Source organism: Poecilia reticulata, linkage group LG22 (genome assembly GCF_000633615.1).
Source record: "Poecilia reticulata strain Guanapo linkage group LG22, Guppy_female_1.0+MT, whole genome shotgun sequence".
In the NCBI taxonomy this organism is placed as follows: Eukaryota; Metazoa; Chordata; class Actinopteri; order Cyprinodontiformes; family Poeciliidae; genus Poecilia; species Poecilia reticulata.
In genome coordinates, this window is record NC_024352.1 from 2,952,354 (window position 1) to 2,972,017 (window position 19,664).

A 19,664-nucleotide genomic window follows, 5' to 3' on the forward strand; every position below is an offset into this window, starting at 1 on the left:
TCGCATGCACGTGTGCGCACACGCACACGCAATCCCCATTGCCAAAATGAATTTCCCTTCATGGGGACCAAGAAAATGTCCCCACAAGGACCAGTGGTCCCCACAACCCCACATTGTAGACAGAAATAGATCCCCACAAGGACATAAGAACCTGGTGCACATGCACACACACACGCACATGCAAGCTTTCTCTGCTATGCTTTTTCAGAACAGTGAATTGACTTCTATTCATTGAGAAGTACCAAAAGTTGAACTCTGACCCCTCATCCATTCTACCCAGCGCTGCCCTTCACACCTTTAACCCTCTATCCAACCAGAACCTCTGCCTCATCAGAACCAGACTTCTGTGTCCTTGAGGATGACTGGTGTCGACGAAAGTGTTTTCAGACCAGAGGATTCGAAGGAATCTTTGTCATAAGAACAAAGCAGCCACATTTTCTACAATTATACCTAATGCTATAGCAGCTGGACAAAGAGTTAGACTATAGAGGAGATGGAGGGTAACTCCACCGTCTGCATGTATTTCTGTTTTTGGTGAGAACAGTATGGGGAAACATAAACTGAACTACATGAATTCTGGATATATTGCATTATTTTCACTGCTTTAACACTGCTCAGCAGCTAGCTGAGTATAAAACGGTTACTAGCCTGACAGTTGTATCTAATTCAAGTATTTGTTTCAAACATTTCATGTTGTTTTAAACTGATTTGGAAATGTTTCCTTTGGCCGAATTAATTTTACAATGGTGGGATTTATTTTTGCTAATTTTCTTATTTCAATATTTAAGGAACCAGAACCTGTTGTCTGTATGATTACATAATTTTCACCAATATTCCTCATGATGCCATCTATTTTGCAGAGTGCATCAACCTCTCTCTGTTAAACATCCCTGCATCATGATGCTGCCGCCCCCATACTTCACAGTAGGGACTGTGTGACTTCTGAAATGTTTTATGTAACCCTGAGCTGAGACAGGAAGTGCTGGTTCTGTTATGATGTCAGACTGTGAGAATGAGGATTCTGCAAATCTGATCATCAGTGATAAATCATCAAAATATCATGTAATATCCATAAAGATGTTTTCAGTAATTTTTTTTCTAGAAGGGGATAAATTGAACAGAACGTCAATTAAAAGCAGCCATAATTTTAGTTCTTTGTAAATCGAAACCCCGTTTGTAATTTTATGATCTTTTGACAGATCCACGTCTCATTTCCTGTCCGAAACAAACTTTTTTGGTTGCATAACAACAATAATAGTAGTATAATTTTAAAATGTCAACATGTATGAATATTTCAGTCTGTAACAATATGTTGAGGTTGAACTATTTAGTTTAATTTGAAGTGATTCTTTGATTGTTCAACATTTTATTAAAGGTCATTTGTGGATGAGAATCCATCTTCTATGAAACATTGTTGAATCTGAAGCGCAAACAAACATTCTCACTAAAGAATTTTCTTCGTTTCTGACCTTATCGAAATGCATCACAGGTTTAGCTGTGTCTTTTTCCACTCACAGCTGGCTGGTGCATTTGTAGAGTCTTATTACTTTTAATATACATTGACATTGGAAAAATACACTGCTGATTTCAGCATTTTCTGTAAAAATCTTTATCGGGTGCTGAAGTTGTTTAAACATGAAGTGAACAAAACAGGTTCCACAAAGTCATTTTTATTGTAAATATGACTTATTTTTAAAATGTCATAAAAATTTAAGTAAAAAGAGTAAAAAGCTCAGACTGAGACTGAGGAAGAAATGGTAGCATATAGATTTCATGATGCCGGATCATAACCAGGGTGAAAGCACAGCTTCAAAATGCATCTTGTGTGTTTGTGCGTGCGTGCGTGCGTGCGTGCGTTAATATGCATTAGAGGCTTTTGGCTTACCGACTATTTTATGTTTATCATGCTTCTCTTTTTAAAACAGTACTGAAAGTTTTATGTTTGTATGTGAGCTGGTGCAACATAAATTCTTTCTGCATAATCTGAGGTTGTTCTGAATGAAAAAGTTAATCTTGAATCAGGGAAGAAACAAGCGACAAAACTAGATTAGGTTGATTAATGAAAACTGCTTAAAACTCAGAGCTGATCAGATGTTTGCAACTATTGACCAAAGAATTGATCAAGTCAAGCTATTTGAGTAGCTCCTTTTAGCAACAAGGCAGTTCAAAGTGCTTTACACCATAAACATGATACATCAACCAATTAGGAAACAGCAGTAAATATTGCATTTAGTCAAATGCCATTATCAAAATCATAAATATATTTATCAGTGTTCTAGCTATTAAGAATAAAAGCAGCTCTAAACAGGTGATCCTGATTTAAAGGTGTTTTGGCTGTTTTGAGGAAGTTTGTTCCAGATTTGTGATGCATAAAATCTGAATGCTGCTTCTTCATGTTTGATTCTGGTTCTGGATGGAGAGCAGAACCAGAAGCCCTGAGAGGGTCTGGAAGGTTGATACGACAACAGCAGATCTTTAATATATTGTGGTGCTAAACCGTTCAGTGACTTATAAACTAACATCAGTATTTTAAAGTCTACTCTCTCAGTGAAGGACTGTAGAACTGGGTGATGTTCTCTATCCTCCTTGCTTCAGTCAGAACACCAGCAGCAGCATTCTGGATCAGCTGTAACTGTCTAATTTTTTCATTTATTTTTTTATTTTAGTCAGAGTTGTGACTACACTGTTACAGTAATCATTACGACTAAAGAAAAAACACATGATCATTTTATTTTAAAGTTCAAAGTAGAACCTACTTAAAGGGGCAGTATCATTTAAAATTGACCTTTTTGAGCTTTACATCGTGTTATAATGTTATGTCATCAAAAACATACCTGAAGTATTGCGCTGATTCTTTCAAGCATGTTTGAGAAATAATTTAATCCCCATGACAACCGTTCAGCTGTGCAAAATGCCTGGTTGGACCTAGCCCCGCCTTCAAGGCGCAGCTCCTCCTCACGGCTGCAGTTTCCAAGGTTCTCCCACAGAGCAGCCCTCCCCCCTGACTCCCTCAGACTAGCCAGCAGCAATTGGCAAACACCTGGTGGAACCCCCCAACCTGCTAAGCTCATTATAGAAGCTACTTCTCAGATATTATTAAAGGGTTAACAGAGGAGCGTTAACCCTTGTGATGATTTCCTGAAGGCGGAGTTTCAGAAAGAGCAGCTGTTTTTAAAGAGACGGAGGTCCATTTTCAAAGCATTAAATTACAAAGTCATATTCGATATAGACAGCATTTTTAGAACAATTGAAGATAACGTAGTCACTTGATTGTGCTATGAAATGCCACTGTATGCCTGGAAAATACATAATTCTGCCTCTTTTAAAATGTGAATAATTGTAAGTCCTAAACTTTGGATCAGGGTTGTATATTTGAATCTGGAATCCAACCATGACTGAAGAGTTCTAGGAATCATGCAGCTGCTAACAAACCAGCAGGAGATTGATTGGTTTATAGGACCTCATGCATTCAGTGGAGAAACATTTAAATGGTTGTATGTAACTGAAAATATATAACTGCTTTCTCTCAGTAACCTATCTATGGAAAGTGAAGCCTACTGGTTGTGTTGTTCGGTTGTCAGGATAACAGGACGAACCTCGGGTCTGAAGCTGTGGTATTCATGACAGGATCCATGTTGTGAATCATACTTACTGTATGTTCTCTCTTCAGCATACGTGTATGTGGTGCGGAGGGGGGTATCAGTRGAAGGAGGGGTGAGGCTCCTGTGTGTGTCGTCTCTATCCTTGGCTTAATGTCCATATCTAAATTCATGTGCGGCGTGGTGGCAGTGTGGTGACGGCGGGCCGGATCACAGGCGGATTGTGTTGGATTTGACTTGAAGCCTCTTTAATCATCGTAACACCATCATTAATATTCATGCAGTCAGCTGGAACACCCGGCACTCACAGCTCCAAACTTTCAGAACAAAATGTATTAAATACAGCTTAAAAAATTAATGGACTTTAGTTGATATTCCGTAAAAATAAAGGGCGGAGGCAGGGGGACGCACAGCTCCCCTTGTCTTCCCCCTTCTCCTCTGATTGGTTTATGCAGATTGCCTCTCTGATTGGCCTTTGTGTTTTCCCTTTTTTCTGCAGATTTTTTGAACTTGGACGAGACTTCAAAGCGATTGCGAGGCATGAACGGTCATTTAGAAGGATTTAAGCACATTATCACATCTGTAATTGTACATGAATAATAAGGAGAACTGCAGCGATCAATTAGCTCTGAGTCCACAAAAAGATCAGAAGCATGGGGAGGCAGAGGATGGCAGGAAATTAGAAAAGTTTCAAAGTGAAGAAGAAAAGACGTCTTTTTAACTGCAATTCGGCTGCTGCTCAGCCGGAGCCCCAGCTCTGGGGTTTGTTGTGGTAAACCTGAGTGATTCACACAGAACAGTTGTCAGTCATATTTTCACGGTGTGCCCAAAACGATGTTTATGAGGTATACTCTAAAAATCTCATGCATTTTCGGACATGTTTTTCACCTGAAAATTTAGGAATAAAAAGTCAAATATAATCAGTGAGTGGTACTGTTTAATTTCAGCCAATTATTATTGTTTCTAGAAAGATAATGATGAGAATTTTGTGACCGATCGACAATCTCTGGCTTTAGAAACGCTTTGATGGTGTTACCAGGTCTGACTCAGAGCCTGATGTAATGAATAAGAAGAGAAGTGGAAATATTATTTTTCTAGTCTTCCAGTCGATCAAGTTGCTGAGTGTGTGAAGAGTCCCTGTAAAAGCAGAGTTCTTCTGTTATTTTGAGCACACTAATAAACATGATCCAGTTTAGCATCTCTGTACTGAGTGTGGATAGATTATAAAAACAGAGTCTGGATCTGTAGATCATTATTTTAACTCTGAGATTATCAAGAGACTATTCTAAACCAGGCATTAGAGACGCGATTCGATTCTGATCTTTAGGGTCACAATTTAATTTAGAAACGATTTTCAGATCAGAAACTATTTCCTCTATTCAGAAGCACATCTAGACAGGCTCTTTAAATAATGTGACTGACAAAAGACGATGTAAGCAGAACATTTATTTAAAGCATTTCTATATGTTTTGAGCAGTCAGTATCTTACCTGCTCTAGATAATCGCTTGTTTAACTTCATGTTAAACCAACAGTGTTAAAACCAGCTTTAAAACAGACTGACAACCATAAAGATGGCTAACAGTGGCTCCCTCATATGAAACCTCTACTGCAGGACAGAATGCATCTCAAATCTGTTGTTTTAATGAAAAACAAAGACCTGAAAAGTTTGTAAAATAGTGTTTACTTGAACTGATATGTTCATGAACTGAGGCACGGCACCGTGTAGCCGTTAGCTTTAACCTCCAGGAAAAATGTCTCATATGTGAATAAACAGAAATATTTAACAATTTTAATTTTTTTACTGCAGGTAAAAAAAATATTCATCATAACAACTAATCTGAAGTGATATTTTAAACTGCAGATTTTAGGAGCTGGGCAGTTTGTCAGTTTGTCTTTAACCAGTGAGTTTTTTCTTTTTAGTTAATCCCAAAGTAAACGAGGAGCTGCGCCAACGCCTGCCTTCACCTTCCAGGCATCACCTTAGCAACACAAACAGGTGGTGCACCACACTCACAATCTGCAGTCATGGCCAAAAGTTTCAAAAAATGAAACATTTTGTTCGTCACACACGTTCCTGTTTAAGTGCTGTCTTATCGGTTTGTTAATACAAAACTTTAGCAGCTTAAGACATTTTTAGTTGAGAAATTCATTAACTTCATTGAAAGTGTTTGTATTGACAGCACTGACGTCTCAGGATATCAGCTTCTGGATCAGTCTCTGTTGGTGTACGAATTTTACTTTGAGACACTTCTGAGTGACTGCACACATTTTGGGGGTCAAATGTTGAAGCTGGAGAATTTTAACCCAGCTCTTTATTTACAGCAGTTCTTTCAGGCAAAGTAGTGAGTGATCCCCATACCTGAATGATCTCTGGTAGCTTCACTGTCAGCGTGATATTGCAATGGTAAACGGAACATGACTAGATCACACTTATCTCCTAGGAGGTACACATTCATTAATCTTTATTGTATTTCTAAGCAAAAATTCTCATCTGACTCCATGTTGGATTTATTGTGTATAAACTGCCAGTTTAAGAACTGAAGCAGAGTTTATAGACGGCAGATTTCTGTTGGTCTCTGGACCTTTGATGCAGTAGTTGCAAGATTTTTGCAGCTAAATCTCTGACTTCCTGAAGACTATAAGAATTCTATTCTGATTGATTTTTGGTTTTGGTTGACAGTAAACATCTGATGCGTTTCCTCACTGGGAAGACATACTGCATCTGTAGGTGTTTAARAATCATGACTCCCTGTTCTCCATGGTTTACAGATCAGGAAGCAGCCTGAGTCTGGACCACAGCTCACCTCAGGGTAAGTCTGTCTGGCTGCCCGTCGCCCTTCTATCCTACAAACTTAGAGAATTACCACTGAAGTGTTTTTTTTTTTCCTGTTTTACTGACTTGTTCTTGTGTCTGCCTCTCAGCCCCTTCCTGCCTTCCAGAGTTACCAGTCTGTTGCTCTCCTAGTCCTGACCGGTCCCCTGCCTGGAGGACTGCCTCTCCTGTGTCGCCGCCGTCCATCAGGAGCGCCTCGGCTGTACTGTCTTCAGGCTTACCAGGAGGCAGAGGGGAGATGGAGGCAGACATCCTGCAGAGCTGTGATCCTTTTCCTTGGGCAGAGAGCTCACAGAACTGTTTAGATGAAGAAGCAGCATTAAGAGGTCCAAAGAGTCCAGTCTTAGAAAGAAACCTGCTGGAGCCTGCTGGAAACAGGTGAGAGGCTAGTTAGTGTCTGCTACTAGTAGTACTGTAATACTACAAATATTTCTACTCTTTGTATTAGAGTGATGGTTATGCTAAACCAAAAGTTAAGCTAGAAAACTCATAACTTCCATTTCGGTTTTTGTTTGCATTTTGTTGACCCTTCTGGGCCACCATAAATCTGTTGATTGTAGAATCATCCAGATCAGGACTAATCAGCACAAGTATTTTTCTATTATTATTTATCATTATAATATTTATTTATATTTTAAATTAGAAATGCGCTTAATAAGTAAGGTCGTGATTCTGTGTTTGGTGAACTAGCCCTTTAGCTCTTAGTGGTTATGAAGGTCAGATCACTCCACTAACATTTTATTTGTATATTTTCTTCCTCTCTGTCACCATTTGTTTTTTTTCTATTAGCATAAAATGCTGCTGCACAAACAGCTTAACAAAAGTCAGCCTCTGTTTCCATTGTTGTGCTCCATCTTCTGCCTTGCTTTCATACTSCCAGGCGTCCTGATGAGCAGCTGGGATTAGTCAACTCTGTCAACCAATAAAGACTAATCCAGGAAAATCAAGAGTCAGACATCGATGCACACGGTTTAAAGTGCATACCTTCATATCCAGGGCTATTAATAACAGCTTACATGTTTAACCAGACAAAGTGACATGATAAAAGGCAGCTAGGTAGTGTTTTGCAAGACAAACTTCTCTTGAGGAAAAATGTTGCATTTTGAGATTACAAGATCTTTGTGCTGCAAAAAGCACAAAGATTGTGTGCTTTTTCCAACAGCAGCTATGCTAATATGTCATTTACATAAGAATGAAAATAAATCTTGTGGTTATTGAGGATTTAAAAGCAGAATGTACAGCAAGAACTGGTCAGGGCCTAAAACAAACTCTTGAGGAACTCCTCAAGTAATTAGTGGGACGGCCGTACAATATGTGTTCACTCTTTAGAGAAAGTTAATTCTGTCAAGATGACCTGAACACTGTAAAGTAGACGCTTTAATGTCTGCACACCGTTCCTTCTGTTAAGAGATAKTGGTAATTTGCTGTAGATGAAAGCTTATGAAAGATTTCTTCATGATGGAAAATTATCTTAAATTCAAAGTGTCTGTGCTATATATGTAGTTCATAGGCTGCCTTTTGTCAAAGACCATTTGGGTTTTTTTCCATTTTATTCCTGTACGAGTCACTTTTCAGTGGCTGTGATATTCCATTCATCTCAGATTCATCACTCATCAAAAAGAAATTTGAAAAATGTAATATTTGTGGAAAATAAATTGTGCCTGTTGAGTTTAGATGTCAGTTGAAGTTTTACACATCAACTTAAATAAGTGACAGGATTGTATCAACTGAAGAAGGTAAAGCTGGTCATCAAGGGATAAAAAAAGTTTTTTCCTTCCCTGTAGCCCAACATCAGTTTTTGATGGAAAGAAAAAAACAGTCAATAAATGATCAGCGTTTTGGAGATTCTGCATTTCAGTGGATTTTTTTGGTCCAATAATGAGCTCTTGAGATGTTTTTAGTATATTCAATGTTCCTGTCATTTCCTCATACTTCCTCTCTCTAAAAATACCATAGAAACCTAATTTTAACTTTTCCAAGTGAGGATTCATAATTTACCATAGCAAAACCAAACATCCCTTTTATCTGGTACTTAACACGTCCCTACAGCCTCCAGCTATGTCTTTCACCTCCATCCCTCTTTTTTACTGCATTTTAACCACCTGTCTACTTTTCTCTCTCTCATACAAACTCTCTCCCACACAACTTGTGACGTTTCAGCAGATTTTCATTCCTTAAGACTATATGACCTTCTTCCTCTGCATCATGCCTGGATAAGATGCTTTAAAATCATTGGAAAATATTCCCTTTGTCAGTAAAGTTTGCAAAAAACTTTGTGTTTTTTTGTTTCTGACAGTTCTAGGTTAGATCAATTGCAAACTGCTGAAAAAAGGACAGAAATATTTAAAGGAACAGGATGAAAAACTAGAGGAATTAAAGGGTGACAGAAATCAAGATAAGAGAGAGCTGATCTGAGTAGGAAGAAACCTCCAGCAGAACCAGAACCTAGGTCAGTATAAGCAGCCATCTACCACGACCGACTGGAGGTTTGAGAAGACGGAGCAGAGAAGCTTTTTACTAACCTTCTGTGTTGGTAAAAAGTTTTTTGCTGGAGAGAGAGAGTAATTAGGTGATGGCAGCATTAAGTCAGGCGATGACCTCTTCCAGGAAGGACTCACAGCCACGCAAAACACCAGACCAGACCATCTCTATTGAGATGGAGAGAAAAGAAAATCTGAGAAAACATAAAATTAACATTTGGAATTGCAGTAAAAAAGCAAGTTAGAGTAGTAGAAGAAATTGAGAGACAGTGGTCAGTTTTTCCTCCAGTAGCCTGAGCGTATAGCAGCATAACCACAGAGATGGCTCAGAGTAACCTAAGCCAGTCTATCTATAGACTTTGTCGAAAAGGAAAGCTTTAAGCCTCGTCCAGGACCTGATTGAGACACAGTGCAGTGCAACACTATTAACAATGTGGGATTATTCTTAGGTCAGACTGGGTAGTTGACATGCAACACCAGTTCTTGCTTATATTCCAGGTGCAACATCCCACATGTTAGTACTGAAGCGTAGAGGAGGTCTGGCTGACCTTACAGCTTTTACAATAAATAAGAGAGATCATCAATGTCATCTACCTGAGCTACGTTAGTTAAATAATAATAATATTGGAAATTCTATAATATGTGTACTTATTTTTAAGGATTAATTTTGTGTCTGCCGAGCTGTGCCACAAAAAGATTTATTAAAAAGTTTATTGCTTTTCATTGAAACCCCATCTTTTTTTGCAGATACGGTGATTCATGTTAATGCGTCTCTTCTTTCGATTCTTTTTCAAATAAACGTGTGGAGCAGTTGGAGGTGCTGCGCTGTATGAAGTGCTAGCTGATAAATTTAGCCTGTGATTTGATTAGCTGAAGTGCTTGAGGGCCTTATAGAAATAGGAGCTAGTAAAAGCAGCTTCAGCAGGAGGGGGAGCAGTTGATTAGAATGAGCTGATATAATAAAGTCAGAAACAGTCAATTACAAAATACAGTGTCACTCATATTTCACTGCCTTATTTACCTGCTTTATTACACTAAGAAGCAATCTGACCTTTAAGGTAATAAGGGAGAATTACAGGCGAACATCAGTCGGTGCTTATTAAATCTGCTGCCTGCACTTCTGTGCTTCAGATCTGATAATGTGAGGGCGCAACCTCACTTTGAAACACCTAACAACACACAGGAGGAAACTAATGAAACACACCGAGGTGACGTCTCAGGAGACCTGACCAAACACAGCTAAACTGACCAGGAGTTGCATCGCTGCCTGCTACTGTAGAAACTTCAGCGTTGACTGTTCAGATGGAAACATCTAGAAACTACCAGTCAGTCAATTCTATAAAAAAAAATCTAAGTTACCAACACACACCATGGGGATTTTTCTTTTTACTGTTTTTGCTCAAGTCTGCTCCTTGAGCATGCACACCTTCGATGAGATCATGTAAATATTTGCTCATCTGTTGATCTGTCCTGAGTTATTCTACATATATTGGTTTGTATTTTTCTGTGTTTTTTATTGCTTTATTTCTATGCCTTCAGTTGAATTTGTCCTTCCATGTTCCTTTTCATTTCATCAACACTTCATTTTTCACAGGACTTTGTGTAACTTTATGTTGCATTTGTTGCTGCCACTTGGCCATGATTACTTTGAGAAAGAGGTTTTTAATCTCAAGTTAAATAAAAAATTTATATATAATTTTAAAAAATACGTATATGTTCATAGGAAAGATATTATGTACACTATAAAATATCTTTCACTAAGTGAATGATGCATAAATAAACTTTTCAATAACATTCTAATTTATTTAAAATGACTGTATAATCATTTAATGCCACAAATATAATTTCTACTGCAAGGAAGTCACTGTTTATATTTATGCTGTTTCTCTGCATTTAAGACACTGTTCCCATGTGGAACCTACTGAGACGCGTTTGGTTTTGTTCAGCTCTCCTCAGATCTCTGCCTCCAGCCCACATCAGACTGTGGCTCCAACCCGAAACATCTCCTTCTTACTGAAGGAGCTCGATGCCATGAGGGAACTTAACAACAAGGTCAGAAGACGCCCTGCTTTCATTCTAGCAGTTCTCCTGCAGACTGTGTCCATCAGCTACCATTAGATGGGACACGTCTAGCGTTTCTTTTGATCCCCAGGTCAAAGGTTGGAGCTTGTGGGGAAGATTTTGTACTTGGGCACATAACTGACTTTAGGCCTCAATTGGCTGCTAAACTGTTAGACAGAGTGAATTTCTCTGAAGTGCTCTAACTCAGAAACTGTTTATCAGCTTCAAGTGCAGATGGTTCAGAAGGAGAAGGAGCTGCTGCAGAGAGAGGTGGACGAAGAGCTGAAGGAGCAGCAGCAAGAGGCCCGACACTGGGAGAGACCCATGGGTAAGGAGAGAGAGGTCAGCCGAGTTTACACACTTGGGTCAGAACAGTCCTGGGTTTTTCATTGGAATTTAGGTTTATTTTGTTGTGACTGCTCTCGATTTACCGGTTGATCTACGTTCCCACCCTCATCTATGGTCATGAGCTTTGGGTCAGGACCGAAAGAACGAGATCATGGATACAAGCGGCTGAAATGGGTTTCTTCTGCAGGGTGGCTGGACTCTCCCTTAGAGATAGGGTGAGAAGCTCGGTCATCCGGGAGGGACTCAGAGTAGAGCCGCTGCTCCTCCACGTCGAGAGGAGCCAGTWGAGGTGGCTCGGGCATCTGGTAAGGATGCCTCCTGGACGCCTCCCTGGTGAGGTGTTCCGGGCACGTCCCACCGGGAGGAGGCCTCGGGGAAGACCCAGGACACGCTGGAGGGATTACGTCTCTCGGCTGGCCTGGGAACGCCTTGGGATTCCCCCGGAGGAGCTGGAAGAAGTGGCTGGGGAGAGGGAAGTCTGGGCCTCCCTTCTGAAGCTGCTGCCCCCACGACCCGACCCCGGATAAGTGGAAGAAAATGGATGGATGGATGGATGGATGGACTTTTTGTCTAATTCAGCTAGTTTTAGTTAGTTTTTGGTGTGCATGCTAGTTATTATTAGTTAAATATTGTTTAGTTTTAGCTTAGCTTTTATTAGTTATAGTAGTAGTTTTAGTTTTTCTCTACATTGGCAGCCCCAGTAGAGCCCAATACAGAGAACCACTTCACCAGATCATATATCTGACGTTAACATTACTGAAGAGCTCTGACTGATGAACACAACAAAACCCAAGTCCTGTAACTTTTCCTTGTGTCATCGATTCAGATGGTTGCTTTGTCTCCAGATCGTCTTATCAAGTTCTGCTGAGACGTTCATTTCACCTTGGTGTGTAAAATCGTACACAGGCAGAACACAGGCTCCCCCGAGCTGAAGGGAGGGAGCCTGACTGAAATTAGAAAATCTAAAAATTATATTCAGTTAGATTTGTTTTCTGAAATAAGAGCTGCAGTCTGAGACGGGTCCTGGTAGAAGCCCACACAGAACCCTCCAATAACCAGCAGAGTCTCCTGGCTCTCAGTCTCAGATGAGCTGTGGTCATTTCTGTGTTATTACTGCTGACACACACTCACACACACACACACACACACACACACACACACACACACACACACACACACACACACACACACACCAAGTAGCAATAAGGATGTCTGCACTGATTGGCCGGTCACCTTGAGGAATACCCCGTTCCTTTAGTTTCTACACAGTTCACCCAAACTGATCTCTTCGTTTCTTCATTTTCTTTACGTTTTCAGTAAAATGATTTTGAAAGGAAATATTTTTGCAGCTTTGTTTTTGCTAAAACCAGGATTTCTGATTGGTTCTTGTCCATTTGTTTTTGCAGAGGTGCTGGAGGAGATGTTGGCAGCTCAAAAGGACCGAGACCAGGCTCTGATGTCACGACTACTGCTGGCCAATGAGGAGAGAGATGAAGCTTTACTCCGCGCCCGCCGACTGCAGGAGGTTGCTGGGTATGAGTCCAACAGTTCTTGAAATACTGATAACTATAATACACAGTATTTTTTTTATGTAAGTGGTTATGAAGACGTCATGAATATATAAACTTACAGTTTTAGGAAAACCCTATTGAGGTTTTACTCTTAGGTCCTTCCTCACCATGGATATGTTTCTTATTTTTAGATGGACTGAAATAGAGCTGATCTTACCATGAACAAGCTTTCTTTAATATTCCTAGTGAGTAATGTCTGTTGCCCGCTGAAGTTTAATTTTTTTCTCATCATTTATCCTCTCAGCTTCATGTAACACATTTGGGTCAATAAGACACATCTCATTCACTGTCAGTTTGGTAGCATAACTTATTTCATCAGGCTGTCATAAACAGTTGTAGTACGTTGGCAACATGCTAGCTAGTGTTAAAAAGGTAAGACAATGATGGGTAACCATAGCAGCTGGTGACGGCTTTCTGCAGTCAGGTTGCGTACTCAAAAATAATCCCTCTATACGGACTTGATGGTTGGTAGACTTCTGTTTGGGTTGCAGAACTGATGAACCAAATGAAGCAGCTTTGACAAATCGACACTGTAGAGTAAGAGTGAGTCATTCTGAGGAGAGCTTAGCTCCTACTTCAGTACACTCTGTTCATTTTCGGCATCGGAAAGCCACCACGGTGTGTTTTCTAAGACCTCCATGTTTGTTTGATGTTGTTCCAGTGACCCGTCTGTAGACCAGCAGTTTCTCTGAGGAAGAGCTGTCGTTTTCATTTATTTACATGGGAAACATGTTTAGCGTTTGCTGAAGAAGGATCACAAGCCGCCACCGCTCTCCTCTTCCTCCCCCCTTCATTATGCACCTCCTCACTCTGGTTTGAGGGCTGTGAAATGAGCTCTTGTCTTCTTCAAGCAGCAGCCAAATAGACCAGAAAATCTAATTAGAATTAAACCCCCTCTTCCTAGTTCTTCTTCCTTTGCCTCAAACACACCCACCCTCACACCCCCAGAGTGAGAGGGTAATTGATATTGGAGGCCACAGTCCTTTTTTATGAGGACAGAATATGGAGGAGCATGTTCCATCTGTCAGGACTCGGAGTGTGTGTCAGTTTTTGTTGGTGTGCGTGTGTGTTTTCCAGTGGCAGGAGGAAGCCTTGAATACCTCATTGAGTGTGTTGCAGTGTGCTGCTTCATGTTGTTGTGTGTTGGTGTGTGGGCATTAGCATGTGTGTTTTGCTGATTGAGGAGGTGACCTCAGTGAATGTGTGTTTCATGTCCGTGTGAATGAAGAGAGGCGGTGTTTCTTTTTCTCCTAATTTCTGGCTGACAGTTTGCTGGACAGTCGCTCAGCTGCTGTCATTATTTTACTGTTCTTTGGCCCAAAAAGCTCAGACAACCAGAGATGTTTATAGACCATCATGCTATTGAGCATCTGCCTAGTTGATTCATTCACCGACAAGTGGGGAAAGACGGGAGCTCAGCCTAGAAGAGGTAGACCATATGGAATCACGGGACTGGGTCAGAGGTCGCTGGGGTGCACCGATGACCCCATCTGTCTACCGACCGCCAAACTTAATGTGATCTTCAGATTAGAGCGCCATCAGCAGGCAAGGTGGGTGAAATGCCTTGCCCGAGGACACAATGACAAAAGGACTGGGCAGGGACTCAAACCGGCGACACACCGATTGCAGGAAGAACTCCTACCTCTGTTCCCACCGTATCACCCATTAACCAGAGACGCCCCCATTCCAGTGGCACCTGCCATCATGGAACAGCTCATGAACAGAGTCTGGATTGTCTTGAGTGTGGTGTTGGCACTGCAAGCTGGCAATCCCTTGGTGACCAGAGTGAAAAGCAGAGTCATAGCATCTTTGCAAGGCCATTGAAGTAGACTTGAATTGCCTGGTAATGAAATGAATAGGGCTTTTCAGGATGCTTTTCATAAAGTCAGTTTTTTCCATTCACCCACACATTCACTTTCTGATAATGGCACAGCTACCCTGTCATATCACGCCATCCACCCTTCTGACCAACACCAGCAGGTAATGGTAGCCAGTGGAGCTGAACAATCAGAGGGATGAAATGTCCTCTGCTATGCTGGTTGAAGAACGAGGCAGATGCGCCCTGATGAGGAAAGAAAGAAATCAGACTGTAAGAAGCCCAGCGCTCTGCACAGATGATGCACACAGCCTGCTCCACTCCTCTCTGTCACACATCCCAGAAGATTTGCACTTGACTCACCCTGTGGTTACAACAAGCGACAAGATGGAGCTGGAAGATGTTGCACAAAAGCTAAAAACAACAAAACATTTGTTATACACATTTTCACGTGTATAAAGTGTTAGTGACACATTGTTTTACTACTAAGCCAGCAGAGTATAAAGTCAGAGGTCTGGAAATACTTTAAACTGATAGCAGTTATTTCAGGTTTGGGCTTCCTGTCCTGTTAGCTAGTCAGGTCGGATCGGATCGGACTTTGACACAGTGTCTATGGGCTCGACTCGGGTTGGAATTTTTATGCCCAATCTAAAGTGTACCAACAAAAGTTACAGATTTAAATCTCTTGAAGGTATGTCTATCAACTTTAAACAGCAAGTGACTGAAGTTTTTTTTTTTAATGGTTATTTTTTAAGCCATTACAACACGCTGATATGCTTTGATCTAAACCTCTCTGTTACAGTATTCCTTCTCCACGGCATGATGCTGCCACCGTCATATGTTACTGTGGGGAAAGTGAGTCCGTAGGAATGTGCAGTGTTGGGTTTTCTCCCCATACACATTATTTTGCATTAAGGCCAAAACGTTCTCCTACATAACTTTAAACACCCCCTTGGAGTGTTTGTTTGCATGCATGTCTAACATTCTGCTGCAAGTTTGTTCACACTCTGACATGACATCCTTCAAACCTCCACGCTTAAAATCAATTTCATGTTGCAATTCATGCCTTGAAAAAGAGGTTTTTAATCTCAGTTGTTTTTTAATCCTGGTAAAATAAAGGTTAAAAATACAAAAATGTTGTTAGACCAGAGCTTGGATCTGACAAAAATCCCTCTCAGTAAAAACAAAGTTCAGTCAAATAAAACGCCCCCATATGGACTTACAGAGTAGCAACATGTGGTTACCCTTCAACCATCTTTCAAGTTACAGAACAAGACAAGAACTTCTTTCAGATTCCTGGAAAGAGCAAACTCCTTCAGATGAAATGAAGGATTTCCAAGAAAAGCAGCCACATCACATTAGATTCTGTCTCTCCGAAGGAGACAACTTGTAAAACTTTGTCAAAAGGAACAAATGCAGACTGATGGTATTCTCTCTTGGATGTGCTCCCACTAATGGCTGCTTGCGGCGTGCCTGAGTGAAGGTGTGTGGGAGTGGTAATGAAGGCGGCCGAGCGAGCGTGCCAAGCCGAGCTGGGCTGAGCCAGGCTGGATGGGGGGCTGTAAGCAGGGTGTTAGTGGAGCTTTATTGGAGTTGGCCGGTCTTTCATTATCTGCTCTTCCCTGCAGAGCGGAGCCGCCTCGACCACCTTATTACAGTTTATTACAGCAAAACAGCAGCAGACTAAATGAAAAGAACTTCCCAGGAGGAGAGACAGAAGATCAGGTAGTTACTACTAGCTGCACGTCCTCCGTCAAGACTCCTGTCAGGAGGAGGAAGAATCCGAAAACAGCAGAGAGGACAGCGGTCCGTTCCAGGGAAGCCTCCACTGCTTCAAAATGAATTCAAAATGACAGATTTTAACACGGACTTTAGGGATCGCAGGACAAAATTATTGCACAGCTGCTGCATGGCGCTCAGGTAATCTAACAGGCGGTCGCCGTGGTCACTGGTAGGAACACCGACACCAGGAACCTTTGTAGGGCCTCAGTAATTGACTACAGGGCACCAAGTTACACCTTTTATTTGTCATTCACAATATACATATTAGCATGGCTTGCATTGCTTTGGCTGGAACTTTTGAAATAAGCTGAATAGTCTGAAGAGCAAACACTGGAGGACGGTTCATGCAGAGTAACAGGAAGAGCAAACGTGTTCTGTAGGTTAAATATATAGACAAGTCAAACACCAGGGTGAGGCGTCTTATAAAAGTATTCATATCTCTTCAGCATTTCCACATTTTGTTACATTCCTGCCACTGATTTTTATGGATTTTAGAGGTAATTAAAATAGTGGTTGATGGCTAACTGCTGAGTGAAAGGGTTACTCATCCTAATACTTTGATGCAAAACTTTCTTTTTTGCTGAAATCTCAACTCGGTTAAAATTTCAAGTTTTGTTATTTACAAGTGGATTTATTTCTGGACTTTGACTAGGCCATTCCAACAAACAAGTTTGTTTCTCTCCCAAGCCTCCCACCCCCCCAATATTAGTTCTATCTGCTTAAGGTCTGACCAGCTTCTCTGTCCCTGCAGCAAAGAAGCTCCACAGCATGATGCTGCCACCTCTGTACTTTACAACTTCCCTCTTTTCCCTCTAAATGTCATAAGGTTTCATCAGAGCACAGGGCATGATGTCTCCAGGAATGAAGCTCTTTGCAAACTTCATTCTGACTTCTTATGTTGCCTCACTGAGTGGCACAGGATTAGTTTCACTGGATAGTAACTCTCTGCCCCACTTGAACAGCATCTTCTTCAGGTCTCTATCTGAGTCTCTATCGGAGTTTCCAACACAGTGAGCAGTCTTCCCCATGACTACCACAGTCAGTTCCTTCAGACTAGCCAGCAGAAAGTAGCAAACAACTGCTGGAAATGCAACCTCTGCTGAGCTCATTACGAGCTACTTCTCATTGCAACGCTGGTAAAAACGTTGTTAAAGGGTTAATAGAGGAGCCACGTTGTGATGACTTCATGAAGGTGGAGTTTCAGAAAGAGTAGGAGCTTCTTAAAGAGACAGAGGGCCAGTTTTAAGACATTAAGTTATAGAATCATATTTGATGTAGCATTTTTATTACAACTGAAAGTAACATAGTTGATTATAATATAAAATGCCACTATATGCCTATAAAATGCATAATACTGCCTGTTTACAGGGGAGTTTTTTTTCTTTACCGTTGCTACATGCATGCTTGTTATGAGGGACTGCTGTTAAATCAGCAACACAAAGCAAGCTTTTGTTTTAAATCGCTACTCGTTCGTCCAGGAGGAGTGAGTTCTGCAGGTCAGATGCTCTGCTGAGTTTCCTTAGATTTTAAACTCACTTGAATGATAAACTGAGGATAATCTGCTGCTTGATCGCATCAGTTGGAATGAATGTGTGATTGAACTGAAATTATTTTTTGTAAAGTGCCTTGAGATGACGTCTGTTGTGAAATGGCATCATATAAACAAACTGAATTTTTAAAAAATGATTTGAAGTCCCATGCTCTTTGTACCTTGGACAACTGTGCTTAAGATAATTTTACACAGATGTTTTAGACATGGTAGATGGCGACAGACCAGCTTTAGAGGCTCCACAAACAGATTATCTGCTCTTCTGTTTTCAGGTCGGATGATATCAGCCTGCAGGACGTTGACATGGTGAGCTGACACAGCACATTTACAAACCAATGTTTAGTTTATGCTGGAACTGATGACCGGATTGTTTCTGATTCTCAGGACATCAAAGATCTCCTTGAGCATGTCTGCGAAGCCGACTCGGTCCAGGAAGTGAGACAGTTCGGCTCAGCTCTAGTTCAGCGCGTACGGCTAGCACAGCAGCGAAGGAGTGACATCACTGCTCAGGAGATGAAGGCTGTGATGGAGGAGAGAGACAAATCTGTAGACAAGGTGAGTTTACACCTAAACAGATCAAACATCAGTTTTATTTTTACTTTTTTTTTAAATCCTGACAAATTTCCAGCTGAATTTTGAACTGCCTTTGCAGCAAAACAGTTCAGAAAAACATTTAAGATAAAACCCTATTTGTTAGGTTTTTTTCCTTTCATTGCTACTCTCATCAATATTTGTTGAATGTTACATTTAGAGTGACGGTGGTTTTTAGTTGAACCGTAGATGGTCATGTCTAAACTTAAGCAGGTTCCAGAGAGGCTGTGAGAGAGGTCCAGGATGGGTAGCTAGGATGTTAGCCAATGGTGAGGTAAATGTATTCACAGTGTGGAATGGTATACATCAGGGATCAGTTCTGAGCCTCTTGTTGTAGTTAACAGTGCTGATAAACAGGCTAACAGACAAGGTCAGACAGAAGGGCCAGTGATGTTCACAACAGCAACAGGCGAGAGAGGAAGAAGACAGAGCAGGCTGGATGAAGAGATCGGAGACGAGTTCCAGGAGARATGCATTAAAGGAGCAGCTGCAAGGAGGAAAAGAGATGTTAGCAGGAAAGGAGTGAAACATGCTGGAGTGGATGTTTGGAGATGATGGACCTAATAATAAGAAAGAACTGAAGTTGGTAGAGGTGTTAATGTTTTTTTTTTTGTTTTGTTTTTTTAAGGAACTAAATGTTATAGCATTAGGAATAAATAATGTGTCCTGAGGACAGATCAGGACGTTCTGGGATTAATTAAAGGAAAAGGTTTCAGAGGGATGTGAGACAGAGATGCCAGCTATGGAGGCTGCTGTGGCGCCCCCTAAAGGAGCCGCCCAGAGAGGCAGATGGTTATAAATTTGATTAGTTCAAGCAGTCAAATCTCTGAAAATATTCAACAATCTTTGCAAAAATGATCAATTTCCACCACTTACAGCTTTAAATTAACCTAATAAAATGTATAAAGCCCAATAAAGAGGGTTTAATCCTCTATCACATCTCATTCAGTCCATATTTACACAGCAAGATAATGACGGAATGGATTTTTTTTTTGGCTTAAAATTTTGAGGCAGCCCTCTCACTCATTTGTCC

General features: G+C 40.9%; 1 protein-coding gene across 3 annotated transcripts in view; it reads left to right on the forward strand.

Annotated features, from left to right (window-relative positions):
• The window catches only part of mipol1 (mirror-image polydactyly 1), a 60,149-nt gene that overhangs the window by 14,047 nt on the left and 26,438 nt on the right, over positions 1-19,664 (forward strand). For all 3 annotated transcript variants that reach the window (XM_017302637.1, XM_008398918.2, XM_017302638.1), the window contains exons 3-10: positions 5,521-5,596; positions 6,370-6,410; positions 6,523-6,811; positions 10,860-10,965; positions 11,197-11,302; positions 12,729-12,855; positions 18,313-18,346; positions 18,425-18,595. In XM_017302637.1, coding sequence (XP_017158126.1) covers positions 5,521-5,596; positions 6,370-6,410; positions 6,523-6,811; positions 10,860-10,965; positions 11,197-11,302; positions 12,729-12,855; positions 18,313-18,346; positions 18,425-18,595 — 950 coding nt within the window. The remainder of the gene's footprint in view (positions 1-5,520; positions 5,597-6,369; positions 6,411-6,522; positions 6,812-10,859; positions 10,966-11,196; positions 11,303-12,728; positions 12,856-18,312; positions 18,347-18,424; positions 18,596-19,664) is intronic.